The sequence below is a fragment of the Zeus faber genome (assembly GCF_960531495.2).
Source record: "Zeus faber genome assembly, chromosome: 20".
Lineage (NCBI taxonomy): Eukaryota > Metazoa > Chordata > Actinopteri > Zeiformes > Zeidae > Zeus > Zeus faber.
In genome coordinates this window covers 12,362,065-12,379,198 of record NC_137207.1, presented here as the reverse complement: position 1 = coordinate 12,379,198, position 17,134 = coordinate 12,362,065, and the positions used below count along the sequence as shown (strand labels likewise).

At 44.0% G+C, this 17,134-nt stretch overlaps 1 protein-coding gene across 1 annotated transcript; it reads left to right on the top strand.

Annotated features, from left to right (window-relative positions):
* Window positions 1-11,630: 11,630 nt before the first annotated feature.
* Window positions 11,631-15,927, top strand: tmem26b (transmembrane protein 26b; the record flags this gene model as incomplete). The annotated part of the gene is made up of 6 exons (XM_080021210.1): window positions 11,631-11,818; window positions 12,086-12,182; window positions 12,333-12,416; window positions 13,822-14,030; window positions 14,593-14,672; window positions 15,674-15,927. The coding sequence occupies 6 exons, from the start codon at window positions 11,631-11,633 to the stop codon at window positions 15,925-15,927; spliced, it is 912 nt and encodes a 303-aa protein (XP_079877336.1).
* Window positions 15,928-17,134: the final 1,207 nt, after the last annotated feature.

Below are 17,134 nucleotides of genomic sequence, written 5' to 3'. Positions count from 1 at the left end.
TGCTAATTTCAACCCCGCCACCATCTTTCTGGGCGGCGGCAGCGCACTGGGGGGCAAACAAACAAAAAAAAGGCCCGTCCGCCCTCGGCCGTGCTTTCTGTGAAAACCATGTTCTTCAGTCCTTCTACCAGGAAAAGGATCCAAATCCCTCTTTGGCCCTCTCAATGAGAGAAACAGAGGGGGTTCAAACCAGCGCGGTTAGCAGCGAGCTGATTGGACATCTGGCTCGCCGCTCGCGCTCGGGCTCCGCGTCCGTCGTCCACGTTGATTAAAAGCAGTAAATTCACGTTAAGATTGGAATCGTGTTTCCGCCGTGGTTGCTGAGTGATTTAGGGGCAATTGTGAGATAAATGACTCATTTCCAGAGCGTAGCAGTCGTCTCTAACATAACAACCCACCTCTGGAATTAGGGGAAAAGCCTTTCCCAAAGACTTGTTCGAGGCAGTGACACACACTCATTCCCCTCCGCCGCCCACACACACAATTCATCCAGACAAAAACACGGGTTCACAGCCGCACCCATAAACAAGTACAGACAATCAAATTAATATTCACGCATGTTCGCATCTCGGCATGAAACGAGAACAAAGTCATACGACTTCAGAATTATACGGATAGATAGGACCGCTCACACATCACAATAAATTATTGTATACTATAGTATTGTATTATTATTATTATTATTATTATTATTATTATTATTATTATTATTACCAATATCTCAGGCAAATCTTGTCTCATATTACAATATTGATATTATATCAATATATCACCCAGCCACTCGTATATAAACAAAGCAATGGGTAAAAAAAATCGACCAAAACAACATGAAAACCGAAGGGACTAAAGCCAGATCTGGATCCAAAATTTCCTTCAAGTAAATGTATGGGATTCAAAAGTGAAGCGATGTGTATTTTCCCGGTTTCCCAGGTTGTGGTTGTTGTTCCACCTCCCGGCAGCAGGGGGGCGCCCCTTCTGTGTGCGCGGCCTTTTGTCAGAAAACAATGTGATTCAACAAGCCCTTCAGATTTTCGTCTCCTTCCTACTTCACGTACCTTAAATAAATAAGTAAACGAACATTCTCTCCTCGTTTGCAGAGCCTGTGGTGTTTTTTGGGGGGGTTTTTTTGCATCCTGTTTCCCTGTAAACTTCAGTCTTTCATTTTCATTTTTCCTTTTCATCAGCATTAGCCATTTATAAGTGCACCCATTTGCAGTAGTATTTATTGTTCTTGTTGCGGCGTTGCCGATTCATGGATCCGAATTTTTACAGATACATGCACATACATTTGGGTCTCTGATGGGCCTACTAACACACAAACTGTGAAATGAGACCGCCCAGTCAGTTTATTGTGAGCTGCCTGTTTCAGAAAACATGTGATTCAACAAGCCGTTCAGATTTTTGTCTCCTTCCTGCGTCACTCGGAGACCAATTGGAATCGGATCTGCCCCCCAGCTGAGCGAACTCCGCCCGCGGCCGGAGGACGACCAAGCCCGAGCATGGAGAACCGCTCTGTTGGCTTCCACCGACCAGCACAAATCTTTGAAAAGAAAAGAGGGGGAAAAAAAAACAACAACCGTCTGTGACGGAACTGCAGACGAGGGAAACGTAAGTATTTGAAAAATAATCCTGGAATGCAGCAGGATGACTGTTGGCTGCGCCGCGCCGTCCGCTGTGCGTTTCCCCAAACAAAACCATGCGGTGGTGCCCTTGCTTCGCAAAACTCGGAACAAACCTTTGAATTCGGCCTCGTGGATCGAATGTGAGCGAAGACTCAGCAGCTGGGTGCCTGATTTTCTCGCCTCAAATTTGTCCAGAGACAGATCTCGGTGGGGTGACGAGGTGAAATCCGTGAATGTTTACAAAACGTCATGCAACGGAACGCCACGAGTCGCGCTCAAACCCCATTGGCTCACAGCGCTCGGGGGCCCCAGGAGGGGGGCCACGCACACTGCAACACAGCGTCGGGAACGGGAGGCGTTTGGAGGCACGTTGGGATGGCTGGAAAGCACAATCCGAGCGGTATTTTCAGCAAAAAAGACATTTCGGGGACCTCAGAGACCTATATGAACTTGTTGAAAAAGGAGTAGACAGTAATAGGTCCCCTTTAAATGTCAAAGCAGCGCTGGTAGAATAGTAAAAGGTTGCTGGCAATTATTTTTGGGCGCGCTAAGCACACGCCCGCCCCGCAAACACATACGTATATGTGCAGAAATCTTTGGAGCCAAATGAAGTTTGTTTTCCGGTGCCGATGTTCACGCATCGTCGCGTCTCCTTTTATCTCCTCGCAGCCTCTCGCCGGTGCTTGGTGCCCCGCCACAGGGGGCGGCGACAGGTAGGTGTCGTTCCGCAGCTTCTGCCGCCGGGTTCGCTTTTTTGGACCGCGCACCCTGGCTCCCGCGTGACATCTGATAGTACGGCGGAAGCAGCGTTTTGGAATCGGGGGCGCATTGTTTTCCCGATCGCACTCAATTTATTGGGTTGGATGGGAGAATAACCTTGCGCGAGGTTTAAAACAGCGACTTAGATCCAATTAAGTCGGAGAATTTCCCGACCGTCCCCAGCTTCCAACTCCACCTCCGACAAACACCCCCCCCGCACCCCCCCCACGCCGCCCCCGCTCGCCTCCGAAGTAGAAAAGAAACCCGCCCGGAGTCATTCTCATTGTGTATGCACCCAGGATACATTATTCATGACATGTTATTAAATGAAATTGAATAATACTTATGGCATTTATGAATAAATTATCGCCGGGCGTGATGCATGCCGCCTATTTGGAGGTGGGCTGCTTGAAGCTCCCCAGCCTGGCTGTGTAGGTCTCCTCGTGGACCCTCAGCTTCTCGCTGAAGTCGGCCTGAGAAAAGCGCGCACGCACGAGCGCGCACACAACACACACACGCACACAACACACACACACACACATACACGCACACACACACACACACACACACACACACACACACACACACATTAGGAAATGGGACATTAGACATGAAGAGTTATTATAAGAGAATAATGTTACAAAGGATCTCTGCTTCTTTTACCGGCAGCATTTTCCCTTTTTCCCACAATTTGAATCACTTGGCCTGGCGCTATGTCTTTAAACGTAATCTTCAAGTGGAATCATCATCATTGCCTTGCTTTAATTGAATTATTCCCATTAGAGTTAAAACAGATGTCTGATTCATTAAAAAAAAAAAAAAGAAAAAGAAAAAAGACCGTCGCCTCCTTTTTGTTGTTTTTTTTTTTTTTTTTGTTGCACACTCGCGCTTTTCGGGAGAAATTATTTGGCGCGTCAATATTTTTGTCTTTTCTGGGAAACTGTCGCCGGCCTCGATTGCAGTTATTCTTGCTCCCACTGCGAGTGGCTAATTACAGCCGTGCCCCGGCCTGCATAGGGGACTGGGAGATACTCTAAATTGTGTACCACTGGGTTTATGGCTCCACGGCGCACTTTAGAATTTATTTTCTCTGGGTCACTGTATACTCCCCGAAATTAAACGGTTCCAATCCACTTATGGTATTCGCCCTCAGCTCCACTGGCCAATTTTTTCTGCACGTCGACCTTATAAGGCATGATGAGAGCCACATGCCCAGCGAGACTCCTGGGAACCGTAGCAACTCCGAAAATCCCCCCTTCATGTGTACACACACACACGCGCGCGCGCGCAGACTCACACACACACACGCACGCACACACACACACACACTGAGGGAGAAAGTGAGAGAGTGGGGGAGAGAGAGAGAGAGAGCGAGAGAGAGAGAGAGAGAGAGAGAGAGAGAGAGAGAGAGAGAGAGAGAGGGGAGTTTTTCCGTCCAATTGTTTTCACTTTGTAAGCATTGAGGGAAAGAAAAACTCAGATGGACCGAGTCAAGATGGATGTTATTAAATACCATTAAACAGTGAGATGACTTTTAGGGGGGGAGGGGGCGGGGGGAGGCTATTTATGTCAGGCCAGGGGTAATTATTCCCTCACTGAAACATCCCGCAGAATGGTAGAGCTAAATCATAAAGAATTGAATTATTACTATTTTTTTTTTATCATATCGTAAATAGTTAAATGTCTGTTCCTCATTTTGCTCCTAATATTGTGATATAGTTAAATGTCGTCTTCAAGGCTGCATAACAGTAAAATAATGCCGGTTTTCTGATTATTAAATCATCGATATTGAGGTATTTCTCCGGTAATATTGGGATATTGGATCAGAAATATTGTATAACAGTTCCCAGCCCGAGTACATATCACACACAGGTTGGTGTTTATTCTTTAATAAATAAAACATGGGAGTGAAGGTGACTTTTTTTTAATGAGTGGTTTATCTTTCCCTCGTTGAAAACCGTGGTGTAATATTGACAGCTGTAGCTCGCAGCTGGAGGTGGCAGGGACACCATTATGATAATATCAGTCAGTAAATGCAATTCCTCGCCACCGTAATCCCCGTCTGACAATCCCGCGCAACTATAAGCGCTCCGGTGTGCATTTTAATAACATATCAACCCGACGCTGTCACGCTGTGTGACTGACACAGATCATATAATACAAACACATATTCCCAACGGAGATTAATAAGGTATCTGGTGTTGCATTGTACAGTGGGGGCGGATCCGGCTTAGATTTAGCATTTCCTGCGGCTGATTAAGATGATGAGCATTAGCAGCATTCACTCCGCTCACCACCGCGCCCAATAAGACGTCATAGGCAATTTAGCGCCGCTTTACAGGAGACGCAACAGTAGTTTTCGTGTTTTTCCCTTTTTCCTTCTTAATGATGCGTCTAATGCTCTATGGAGATATTTCAAAAGTTATGCCGTGATGATGTTCCATACGGAGGAGTTGAATTAGCCGAAGTAAATTGACCCTGTCAGGGGCGAGGGAGCGAGCGGCGGCGGGCCCACAGGGAGGTGGATGACAATCACAACCGAGGGGTTTCGGTGCGTGTGCGTGCGTGTGCGTGCGTGCGAACGCTGGTTAGAAGTTTCAAATTACAGGACACTTAGCAACTTAATGAGATTGAGGCGACTGTCTCCGCAGCTGTTCAGGACTTTATCATACAAGATCTCTCTCTATCTCTCTCTCTCTCTCCCTCTCTCTCTCTCTCTCTCTCTCTCTCATAATCCTCCATCGCTCTTTCTCTCCCCCTCCCTCTCATTAATAAATGTCCCCACCAGCTTATTAAAAGCCAGATGAATTCCAGGCATGCTTTGAAAACAAGGCAAAGGGAGATATACAAACCGCTGCTGGCCTGTGAGGACAAGTTGCCGGAAAAAAAAAAGGAGAAAAAAAAACCCACTGTACATGTAAATAGACTTACTGCCATTATAGGGATTTTTACATGTTGCAATGAACAGAACAATGGGCCTTTTATGTTGAAACCCTCTGTTTGGGCAATGTTTAAAGTTGGTCCACATATAGACAAAGGAACGAGTTAAAAGAGAAAGGGGAAAAATATTTTGTCTTTTGTTTTTCCCTCGTTTGCTGAAGACGAAAAACACACAATTTCGAAACACACAAATAATCATTTCAAAAGTATGACTAAAATGTGTGTGCGTACGGCGCGGATGGAAGGCTGCCAGGGGAGCAGCTTATCAGCAGAGCTGCTGTTTACTCTCTGGTCCAAAACAGTTGGGACTTCAGCAGGGAGATGGATCAAATATTCATCCAAAATCACGTAAAAACCCCTGGAAGTGCACGTGAAATTTAAAATGCGGCGTAAGAAAAGTCATAATCATAAAAATAATAAAACAAAACAATTCTTATTATTCTTATACGGATAAGTATATATATATATAATTTCGGGAAGTAATCACCCCTTCCAGGTGTTGAAACGTGTGACGGGGTTCAGAGTTCACCGTGGAAGATATCTGGACTGACGGGTAATAAAGCGTGGCCTCCATTGCCAAACCACTATTCGGATTCCCATTAAGTGTCTCAATATGGCGGACCATCGCTATTGAGCGACGGCCCCCGCACCGGCCAGCGGGTGCATGAAGGGATACCTGCAGGGTCCCCAGCATGTCGTGGGCCAGCTCCGCCAGCACCTCCTTCACATCTTGGATGGAGAACCTCGCCGCTTCCACCACCTCCACCAATTCCTCCGCCAGCGTGGCACCGTCACTGCTCTCCTCCACCTCCTTCTCATTTTGCTGGAGTTCCCCCGAGTCGTCCTGCTCCACCTGTGTGCGGAACACACCCAAAATGATTTTTCTTCATACTTTTTACCCTCGCGCTCTTGCCATTCAGATACTTCTAACTCCGCGGTCGGCGCTCGACTCCGACCGCGGAGTTAGAAATGAAATGAAAACTTCAACCAGTGTTGGTGTCATGCTCCACATTTGCTACCAGGGATTCAAAGAGCTTTTTGGGGGGATTTTCTGCGGTTTCAATCTCTAATCTTCACCGATACCCCAACGTCGAACGGATTCCAAGGGAAAAGAGTGCCCTCAAGTGTAAAAGTGAGGAAAAGCAATTTAGAGCTGATTTGGAAGATAAACTGCGAGTGCTCACCGCTCCTCCATGATAATGTACGTACTTACTACCGTTCATGGTTTCAGAGTCCGAATGAAATGGGTTGACAAAATGGGTGATGAACTGATATTGACTGAATTATCTATATTAAAAACCAAAATCAGTTCCATAATTTTTGCTCATGGTGATAGAAGATATTGTTCAAGTTCCTGTGAAGATGATAATATTGATTAAAAAAAGTTTCTATACTATTGTCCAAAGTGATGAAGATCCATTGTAAAAAATGCCAAGGATCCATCCTATCCCTCCATCCATCCATCCATTACTCCCTCCATCCATCCATTACTCCATCCATCCATCCTATCCATCCTATCCATCCATCATCCATCCACCCATCCATCCATTCATCGCATCCTATCCATCCATCCACTCATCCTATCCTATCCATCCATTTGCCCATCTATCCACCCACTCACCCACCCACCCATCCATCCTATCCTATCCTATGGATGGTTGGACCATCCATCCACCCACCCATCCATCCATTCCTCCATCCATCGCTCTATCCATCCACCCATCCCTCCATCCATCACCTCTTCTTGTTCCTGGACAGGAGGCGGGGCCAGGTAGCGGAAGTACATATCGGCCGACATTCCTTCCTCCAACGGGGTGATGGTGTTGTCTCCACTGATCACCTCAATTTTGCTCTGAAGATGGGAGGAAGTAAAAGATACGAGTGTAAAACATGGACGTGGATACACATATAGATACACTCACAGGTGTGAATAGACACACACACACACACACACAAACACAATATGAACCTTATGACCCCATCAGCTGCTCACCTCCAGGGCAAACAAGCGTTCTTCTCTGGGGGTCGTGAGGAGGAGCTCGTAGAGCCGGTAGTACTGAAACAGGCTGCCAGCAGCGGGTTCATCGAAATTAGGGGTAATGTGAGCTATGGTTAACAAAACCTAAAACAAATGATTCATTTTATATTAAAAAAAAAAAGAAGAAATGACGGCCTACAAGTAGACAACCTTTATCTTTGAAATGAATGTGGAAAAACAAAAAGTCTACAAAAACCAAGTGAGGCCCACAGAAAACAACTGTCTGAACCATAATGTACTGCAATCACATCGATACACCAAATGTTTCTTGTTATAGAAGAAAAATCTACTATATATATTTTTCTTTTGCTTGGCCGTTTTTTTTTTAAATGTTTTTTACTTTGTATCTGCACAGTTGAGAATTTGCATGAAGAATAGACATTTAAGTTTAACAAGACGCTTGCTGTGATGCTATATATTGAAAAATGATACTTGATGGAAACTTGACAAACAACACTTGACTAACTGACTAATTGTAATTGATTAGCTCAATAGGTACACACCTAAGCTAGTGGTAATTGTCAGATATCAATTTCTAATCTAGCCTATCACCTGTCTTTGATGTATTTCGTGAGTGCCTTTGCTTGATCTTGGTCTAGAAGCGACGTGTGGTCGCCCTCGGAGGCAGGACACCGCTGGGACTCTTCCAGGGCCTTGGCCAACTCCATCCAGTTATCCACCAACCCCATCTGCTTCTCTGGGTGTGACGGGGGGCCAATTTCAGTGGAGGGACACGGTAACTCCCCAGCCATTGTTGGCCCAGAGCAATGTCACATCATGTTTTGTCACTCTTCATCACACGGAACCGCTCTCCAAGTGGAGCGGAGCAGTGTTCCGTGCGGATTTTGAGGATCCACTTGTTCTCTCCGTCTATGTACCCACCTTTCATGTTTTCCAGAAGCATGTGTATCAAATCCATCACAAAGGAGACCTGCGCTGGGACGGGCAGGACCTCTTTGGCCCACCAAAACCCAGACACGTAGTAGTCCAGTTGGATCGCCGCTCGCAGGCAGGTCTTCCGGTGCCGAAAGCCCAGGATCCGCTCAAACTGCCTGGTGGCGGGAGGCAAATGAGAAACAAATAACATGAACAGCCTTTCATTCGAGGCAGGAACCATTTAGCGGAGACCAATAATGAATACTATCAATTAAGTAAAAGGGACTGGAAAATTGAATTCAAATTAGAAATTCCAACTATTATATAAAAAAATGTTGTCTATTTTAGAGCATCCACCCAAAAATCACACGTTGTCACAATTTGATGGATAAAGAAAGAAATGTTGTTGGTTTTTTTTTTTTTGGGGGGGGGGGGGGGGGGGGGTGGATTTCCTGCCCAATATAACCACACAACAGACATAATCAAATGAAATGTGCCATGCATGATCATCATGAGGAAAACCTACGACTGAACTTCATCCAAAGTCATCTCCAGAAAGTGGTTCACTTGTTCCTGGGAAAACGAGATGCTTTGCAGGAGCCGTTTTTCCTCTTCCTACGTGAAGCATTTATAATTGTTACACTATTATGGATAACAAAGATGACGATGAAAATAGTAGTAATAATATTGTTATTATTGTAAAAACAAATAATTAAAAAAAAAAAAAAAAAACATTACAAAACAACAATAATAATCACGATGACGATGATAATAATAATAATTTAAACAAGAACACAAAAACGCTCATTCATGTTATTCACGGAGGGGGGGGGGGGGGGAATCACCTTGTGGCGTCCGCCTTTCCCACTTCTCGCGGACATGTTTGTTGACACGCGTTGCCTTGACGACCGCAGGGCGCCGGGAAGCGGCGGGAGCGCTTGCGCGGAATTGCCATTGCCACGTGACTGTGACGTCAGCGACTGCCACAGTAGGAACGGGGACGCGAACAGGGCGTGGAGAGATATGATCGGTCCTGTTCTAAGATCTACAGATCTATATCTGTGTGTGTGTGTGTGTGTGTGTGTGTGTGTGTGTGTGTGTGTGTGTGTGTGTGTGTGTGTGTGTGTGTGTGTGTGTGTGTGTGTGTGTGTGTGTGTGTGTGTGTGTGTGTGTGTGTGTGTGTGTGTGTGTGTGTGTGTGTGGGGGGGCTTGTGTAAAGCACCTCGCATTTTCTTTGTGAATTAAATGTGCCCTTTTTTTTCAACGACATGCCCTTTTGCTCTGTTGCACAAGCAACATTCCCCAAACCCCCTATGACCCATTGTCCCCTTTGTCTTCGCACCGGTTTTTTTTTTCTTTCCTCATTGCACACTCACACTTCCCCACTCAGATTAAATGCGTGTCACGTAAATCGCGACGAAAATCGCTGCCTCCATTCAGAACAATAACTTAACATGTAAACAAGGAGCATCCGTACTTGGGCGCTACGCCACACGCCTTTGGAACAAACTTTCAGAAAGTCTCACACTACTTAAATCTACGACCTAAATCCAGGCTTTCCTGTTTCGAATGACAATTTCACCTCTTATCTGTTCGTTTTGTCTTTTTTTTTTTTTTTTTTTTTTTACGTCAATTAATAATAAGGTAATTATTGTTTTCTGACATAAGTGAACAGCGGTATCATGAGACGTCGAAGGTCTTGTGATTACGAAGCATTTTTCACACGGCTCATAGAATGAGGGCTGACAAGCGTCAACGGGGGCATCTGTGCGATTTTAACATATATATTTTTTTTTTTATCTGGTTTTATTATTTTTTGCTTTAATATGATGTAAACTTGCCCTTGCACTTGCCCTTGTGTATGAAATGTGCAATGCAAATAAACTTGCCTTGCCAATGTCATGCACTCGTTCAACAAGAAATGTAAACTTTTGACTGAAGCATATCGACATTGATTGTACTATATACATTTACTTCATCGTTTTTTATTGTTCACTCGACATTAAAACTATGAAATCAACGAGCCTGTAATCTGCAGTTTAAGTGGCTGCTATTACTCCCATGGGCCGCTAGGTGTCACTGCCTTCCCTGTTTATGGTGCTCGTTATTTTATAGTTTTATTATATATTATGATAAAAAAATAAATAGGGAAGCCAAGCCTCAATGAGAGCCACTTTACTGGGTCAGATGCATTTGTATTTTTGGTATATCTTTTATATGACATTTTTGCTATATATTTGCTCATATCTTCCGCCTGTTGTACATATTTGTTCTGATTTAGGTTATATTATTATTATTGTTTTATTTATTATCTACCCACTTTGTTTTGCACAGCACAAAAGAGGTTCGCTCTTAATTCAATTATCTGAACAACAAAGTCATTAACAAAGAGGGTTGTAACCTCTCCAATAATCAAACCAGCCAATGCAACCACTCCCACAATAATCACATCGTGATGAATGAATCAGTAATAACTGGAAATCATAACTCTTTTTTTTCCTGTTATTTATATTTCTTTTTTATTATCTACCCTGCCTTGTTGTTTTTTTTTTTGTTTGTTTTGTTTTTCCATTGTAAAGTGTCCTTGGGTTCCTGAAAGGCACTACATAAATCCCAGTTATTATTATTATTATTATTATTATTATTATTATTATTATTATAACATCGTTGTTTTTTCTCAATTCAACTCTCATGAGCAATGAAAAAAATACACTAATTTTAATCTATCCATCCATTATGTAAAACCCTTGATACTACAACAAAATATGATTGCAAAACTAAGCAACACTGAATATTCTCTCGGAATGAATGAAAATAAGGTTTAGGTAAAAAAGAATACTGGCATTTTCAGGTGCAAGTGTATGATGAATAATATATATATATATTATATTATTTTAAAAAATAATAATAATAATAATAAAAAATAAAGGAATGAAAAAAATAACCACCCTCCGCCCCGTGAATTGTAAGACCTGGTTGTGGCTAATGTGTGTTACAAATTTTGGCACCTTTATTATAAAGTGAATGAAATTTTTGAAATTTGGAAGTCAATGTATTCAATTTTATGAATTAATCCCCCCCCCCCCCCCCCCCCCCCCCCCGACACCCCTTTAAGGATGGAGGCCTCAGCCCCCCACCCAAGGTTTAACACAAAGGTTCCACCCTTGAGCCTCAGTGAGCACATGGACTGGCAGCCTGTCACAGCATTGGTCAGAAGAGTTTACTCTTCAAGGGGTGTGCCCAAACTTTTTTTTTTTTTTTAACTCAGATCCCCTTCAGTGTGAATGGGACAGGGAGCCCTTTGCTTAATGTACAACTCCTCACAGCAGTGTTCACATGTGGTGACCTTCCAATGTAGGCAGAAACCTTTTTTTTTCCTCCTCAACATTTTAACCATGTTTGTGAAGTTCATCTGCGTGGTGGTCGCCCGCTCTCTATTCATCCTCATCTCCCTCATAGGGGTGTGGAGGGTGGTGTGGGTGAAGGAAAATAGACTCTACTGGTTCCTCACCATCCTCTACTTACCTCTGGTGGCAGAGATGATCCTCACCCTGAAGAGGCAGAAAGGAAACGATTACAAATGGTAGGAGCCGTCATTCACCTCAATGGCTGGAATAGAGATTTTATACCGGTTGAAAAAAAAAATAGTCATTCAAAAGTTATATTTGTTTAGCCTTTCGGTTCTCTGCTCACCCGTCGCCCGTATATATATATGAGTTGGTAATTGGTATCATGGAGGGAAACATGTGGAGAGAAAGACAAAAAAAATATGAGTTTTGTGTGTGTGTGTGTGTGTGTGTGTGGGAGTCTTTTAATTTATTACTTTTTTTTTTGTTCCTCCTCCATCCAGGTTCTCTCCGGCCATCTTTCTGTTCCTCATCAGCATCATTCCGTCATTGTGGATCTTGGAACTTCACCATCAGGAGAACAAATCCACCGACTCGAGGGTATCCCAGCCGCCGCAATTATTCTCTTCTATTCCAGTGTAGTCGTCCAATATGTCCTATTCTTTTATGATATGATAAGACATTATATGATGTAATATTATAGTTTGTTTTATTACAGCAATATTATATTTGCCTCTTCCATTTCCACAGTGTGATAAACTCGATTCCACTGAAAGCATCAAGAGTTTGTTTAACCAATGGAGGGATTCGATCAACGGCAGTGAGGAGGACAAGGTAGGCAGGCGTCATTCTAGAATTGTGCTCAAAAGACCCAGAAACCGTGAAAAATGTAGATTTAAGCTGGACTTAACTCATTTATTCCGGCACTTCCCATTTATTCTCTTTATTCCATATTTCTCGATAGATGACCCCCCCCCCCCCTTCATTGGGGTTGAGGGACATTCTTCCAGTTGCTCTGAGGCTGCGAGACAGGCACCCGAAACGAAAGAACAACTGAGGTGGAAAGAATCCGAATAAACAAAATAATAAGATAGTGAAATGAGGAAGGATCTGTAGCATCAATTGGAACGGTCGTTGAAACTCTAAGGCTGGGGAAAGCGGTTATTTTGTGTGTGGGGGGGGGGGGGGACACTTTAACTGAACGGAGCTTCTGTAGGTTTTAAGAGAGGTTGAAGGTAGAACTACAGGAGGACATCTCCTAAAATAAATCGGTGTCGGAATAGCCCTCCTCATTCGGGGCAGAGCGGAGGCCCCCGCGTTTTGCCGCTCTGCTTTTCCATGGCCGCTCTTGTCTAGACAGCGGGGCTATTATGTGTTTGGGCCACTCCACCTCAAAGGGCCTGTTGTGAGGCTGTGGGTGTATTTTCCCGTTAAAAACCAAAGCATTCAGAGATGTTTTGCTTTTTTTTTATTTTTTCCCCCTTCAAATGGATAGGTCCGCCCTCAATAAAAACAATTACAAGCACAGAACATAAAGTCTTTTTATATTTGTGGCCCCGAATGCGTTCCCTACATAGCACATTTTCTGCCGAGGACGTCCTCTCCCTTTACTGGGTGAGGAGTAAACATCCGCCTACGATTCCAATTTTAAGAACTTGATAAATACTACAGGCCAGGTTTCCAGGTAGACATTCGAGGGCGCTTCCATGAAATGAGACTAAAATGTATGCACTGCAAACCGAGGTCAGGGAAATGTCACCAGGCACTTCACAGAGGGCACGGACAAGAAAAAAAAGAAATTAGAGAAAGAAATGAAATCAATTATCAAGGTGTCTCATTGAATTGTTGTTGACAATTAATTGTCATACAATTAAATGTGATTATCAGTTAATTGTCTTTTTAGTTCATTTCAAACCACTATCATAATACAGGCTTATAATACACATGTCTACAGGTTGCTGAACGGCTATCTATTCACATTGAACACTGGAACATAGAAATGCAGGTAGTCATTCATTTGAAATGACTTACTATGGACTAAAACTCCCTTTAAATTTGAGAAATAATAGAGATAAACACATGTTATCAGATAAATGAAAAACAGTGTGGTTTAATCACTTGTGGTAACTTTTTTTTTTGAAATTTCATAACAAATGGGATCAACCACAACAGCTTTAAGTGACTGTGGGCTCTGCCGATCCTTTCTACCTTCAGCTGCTGAGTTTGTGCTTCCTCTCAGGGCGTGATTCAAGCCTTCTCATCCGTGTGTGCGGACGACTGGATCCTGGCCCTGCACCAGGTCCTGCTCATCCTGCTGATCCTCGGCAAGTGGCTGCTGCCGGCCGGCGGGGGGCTGACCCGGGACCAGCTCTCCCAGCTGCTGCTCGTCTTCGTGGGCACCGCCGCCGACATCCTGGAGTTCACCTCCGAGACCCTGTCCGACGTCAAGTCAGTTCGTCACATGCGGATGGATGGATGGATGGATGATGAATGGGTGCATTGATTGATGGATGGTATGAATGGAAGGATGGATTCATTGATGGGTGAATGGATGAATCAATTAATTGATGGAGGGACGAATGGATCGATAGATGAATGGAAGGATGGACGGATGCATGAGCGGATGGGAAGATGAATGGATCCATCGACGGAGGGACGAATGACGTACGCATGGATTGGTGATGAATGGAGGGATGGATGCATGAATGGGAGGAGGGATGGCTGGAAAGATGGATGAAAGGATGAATAAAAGAATGAATGGATGCATGGATGGGTGGATGAATGTTTTTAAAAATCTGATAAACAAATGGATGAATGGAAGGATGCATTTATGGATGGAGAGATGGAAGAATGGATTTATTGACTGGTAGATGAATGAGCAGATCATCGTGGACAAAACAGTATTTTTTTTGTGTGTGTGTGTGTGTGTGTGTGTGTGTGTGTGTGTGTGTGTGTGTGTGTGTGTGTGTGTGTGTGTGTGTGTGTGTGTGCGTGCGTGTGTGTGTGGCAGGAATAGCAGTCCCAACACAGTCTACATAATCCTGGCAGTGTGGACTTGGAGCATGCTACAGTTCCCGCTGCATCTCTCAGGTGAGGCTGTGGAGCTGTCACCCTCCCGTCGCCGATTTGCCTTCTCCTAGGGCTGGGCAATATATGGATATCGCGATACGAGCCACTTAGATATGAGCGATATAGTGAAATGTTTTCTTCAAGGCTGCATTACGGTAAAATTTTGCGATCTTCTGAACTCGACACGCGCAAATGTTTTGGCACCTAATGCGGGGCAGGCTGAGTTTTAAAGAGCCGTCCTGGAACTTCCACTTCCTGGTTTGCACACATTTTCCAAAGGGCCACCTCTCCTTCCCTCACCAGCATTGTCACGTTACAAGAGACAATACCAAATCAATCTAAAGGATAGGTTTGCCGTTTTCCAATCATTCCAATCATTTCCGCATTAAAATGTTTTGGGGGTTTCCCCCCCCCCCCCCCCATCCACAACCTCGCTGAACGCTTTACTCTTGAGAAGATTTACCACCCTGATCCAGGTTCTCACTGTGTTTAAATACAAACAATGGGGGCAAACAGTTAGCCCTTAATAAATGTGCTGAATCAGATTTTTAAAAATACTCACACGAGTCTCAGTGTATTCGTTTAAAACGACTTCTTGCAATTGCCACAGCACAGCATATCCAACGTATAATGTCGGCTAAAGTAGGTTACCAGGTGGAAGTGGCGCAAGTTCCTGTTTCTAGTCTCTTAGGTTAGTGTGGATTTTGCCAAAACATCCGGAAAAAGCCGATACTATTAATGTCAATGATCATAGAAAGACTGTCTTGCAAGTTAGTTCTATTAACAATTATAAATGATGGGAAAAAACATTTTTTAACAAGGCCTGGGTGGAAAAGTATAGAACCTATCCTTTAAGGAAAATGGGCGTCCAAAACGTTGGAGCTCAGAGAGGACACATATTTTCTCCCAAAACTAGGCCTTGCAGAGTGAAGCCCTCTCAAATAGATGTCAACGTTCGATTTCTCCTCACCCGCGCCGACCGAAACGCTCCTCCTTTCCCCCCTCCGTCTCCTCCGCCACAGTGATGGGGGCCCCCACGGACGACCTCTCGGAGGCCGGGCCGTCCCTCTTCGCCCGCGTGCGGAACGACATCTGGAGCATCACGGAGGCGCTGTTCATCCAGGACGGGCCCTTCCTGGTGGTCCGCCTCACCGTCATGGCCTACTTCCACGTCGTCCACCAGATGCTCATCTTCTTCGCCATCAAAAACTTCCTGGTGGTCATCCTGAACGTCTACCGGCTCTGCGTTCTGATCTGTGACCGCGCGGCCTCCTGAGTTTCGGCCCGCGGTGGCGGGAGGGTCGGGTTTACCGGGGTGGTCGACGGTAAAAGAGAGCACCAAAGCCGCAAACTCCTTTCAGATACCGGAAGGTTAGGGACATTTTAAAAGCGCGGCCTCTGCTTTAAGATGACTTGACTGTAAAACTCCCAAACGACACCCTCCTTGGTCTTCGTCAGGGGCAATGAGGCTCCGCAAGTGCAACCGGAAAATGTCACAAAGCTTGTGATCAAGTAAATACACGAGGAAAATCTAGGTTTGACCAGCTCTGTTTAGTTCATAATAACGATACTATTTTATATTTATTATTTTATACATTGCACATTACAGCTTTAGCCTGCATCGCTCACACACTGGGGTCCGCCCGAGCAGCCCCAAGTTCCCTAAAAACCCATGTTCCCTCAACATACACGGAAGGATAATACCCATACCTCGGGTATATGACCAACAATACATAATCCAACAGCACTTGTTGAGTAAATGATATGTACATCTGCAAAAAGTTGCTTGTGGACGAGATGCTTCCAAAGATTCTCTCTGATTCAAACACACTTGTGTCGTACGTTACGGTGACGGAGAATAAAAATCTGTTCGGTTTTAGCAAGGCTTCGATGTCATTTTATTTTTTTTAATTATTATTATTTTTTTAAACAGCGTGCTTCTCCAGAGGCTCATGGACTTGTCCGAAGACACTTCAAGAGGACGAATGGCTGTTAATTAACCGTAGGTTCACTGATGGACACATCTGTCATCACCAGCAGGAAGTGACATTTGAACTTTTTTTTTTTTAAGAAAATAATAAGTAAATCATTTATTTGTTAGAAAAATATGACTCTTTCACATGCATTATTTTTTATTTTCAATATTGAAAGGATAATAGTTATATTGCCTCATTCACACTGTGAGCCCTTACAGCAAATTTGGAGGCAATATTATAATATTATATTATAATATTTTCTAAGTCAAAGATTTATGTCAACGTTAGTGTTCGTGTCAGCAAAACATTAGAGGAGCAAACAGCTGCCGAACATTTGTTACATTTAGATTACCTGATTTGATTGTTATCCTCCCCAACGTGTAAACACAGCTAGCTTTAAGGGGAAAAAAAACAACAAAAAAAAAAAATCCTGGAAGGAAATCGTGATTATCCAACTCTGTTCAAAGGACTCCCGCTGCTTAATTGGAACCGCGAGTATTTAAGTAG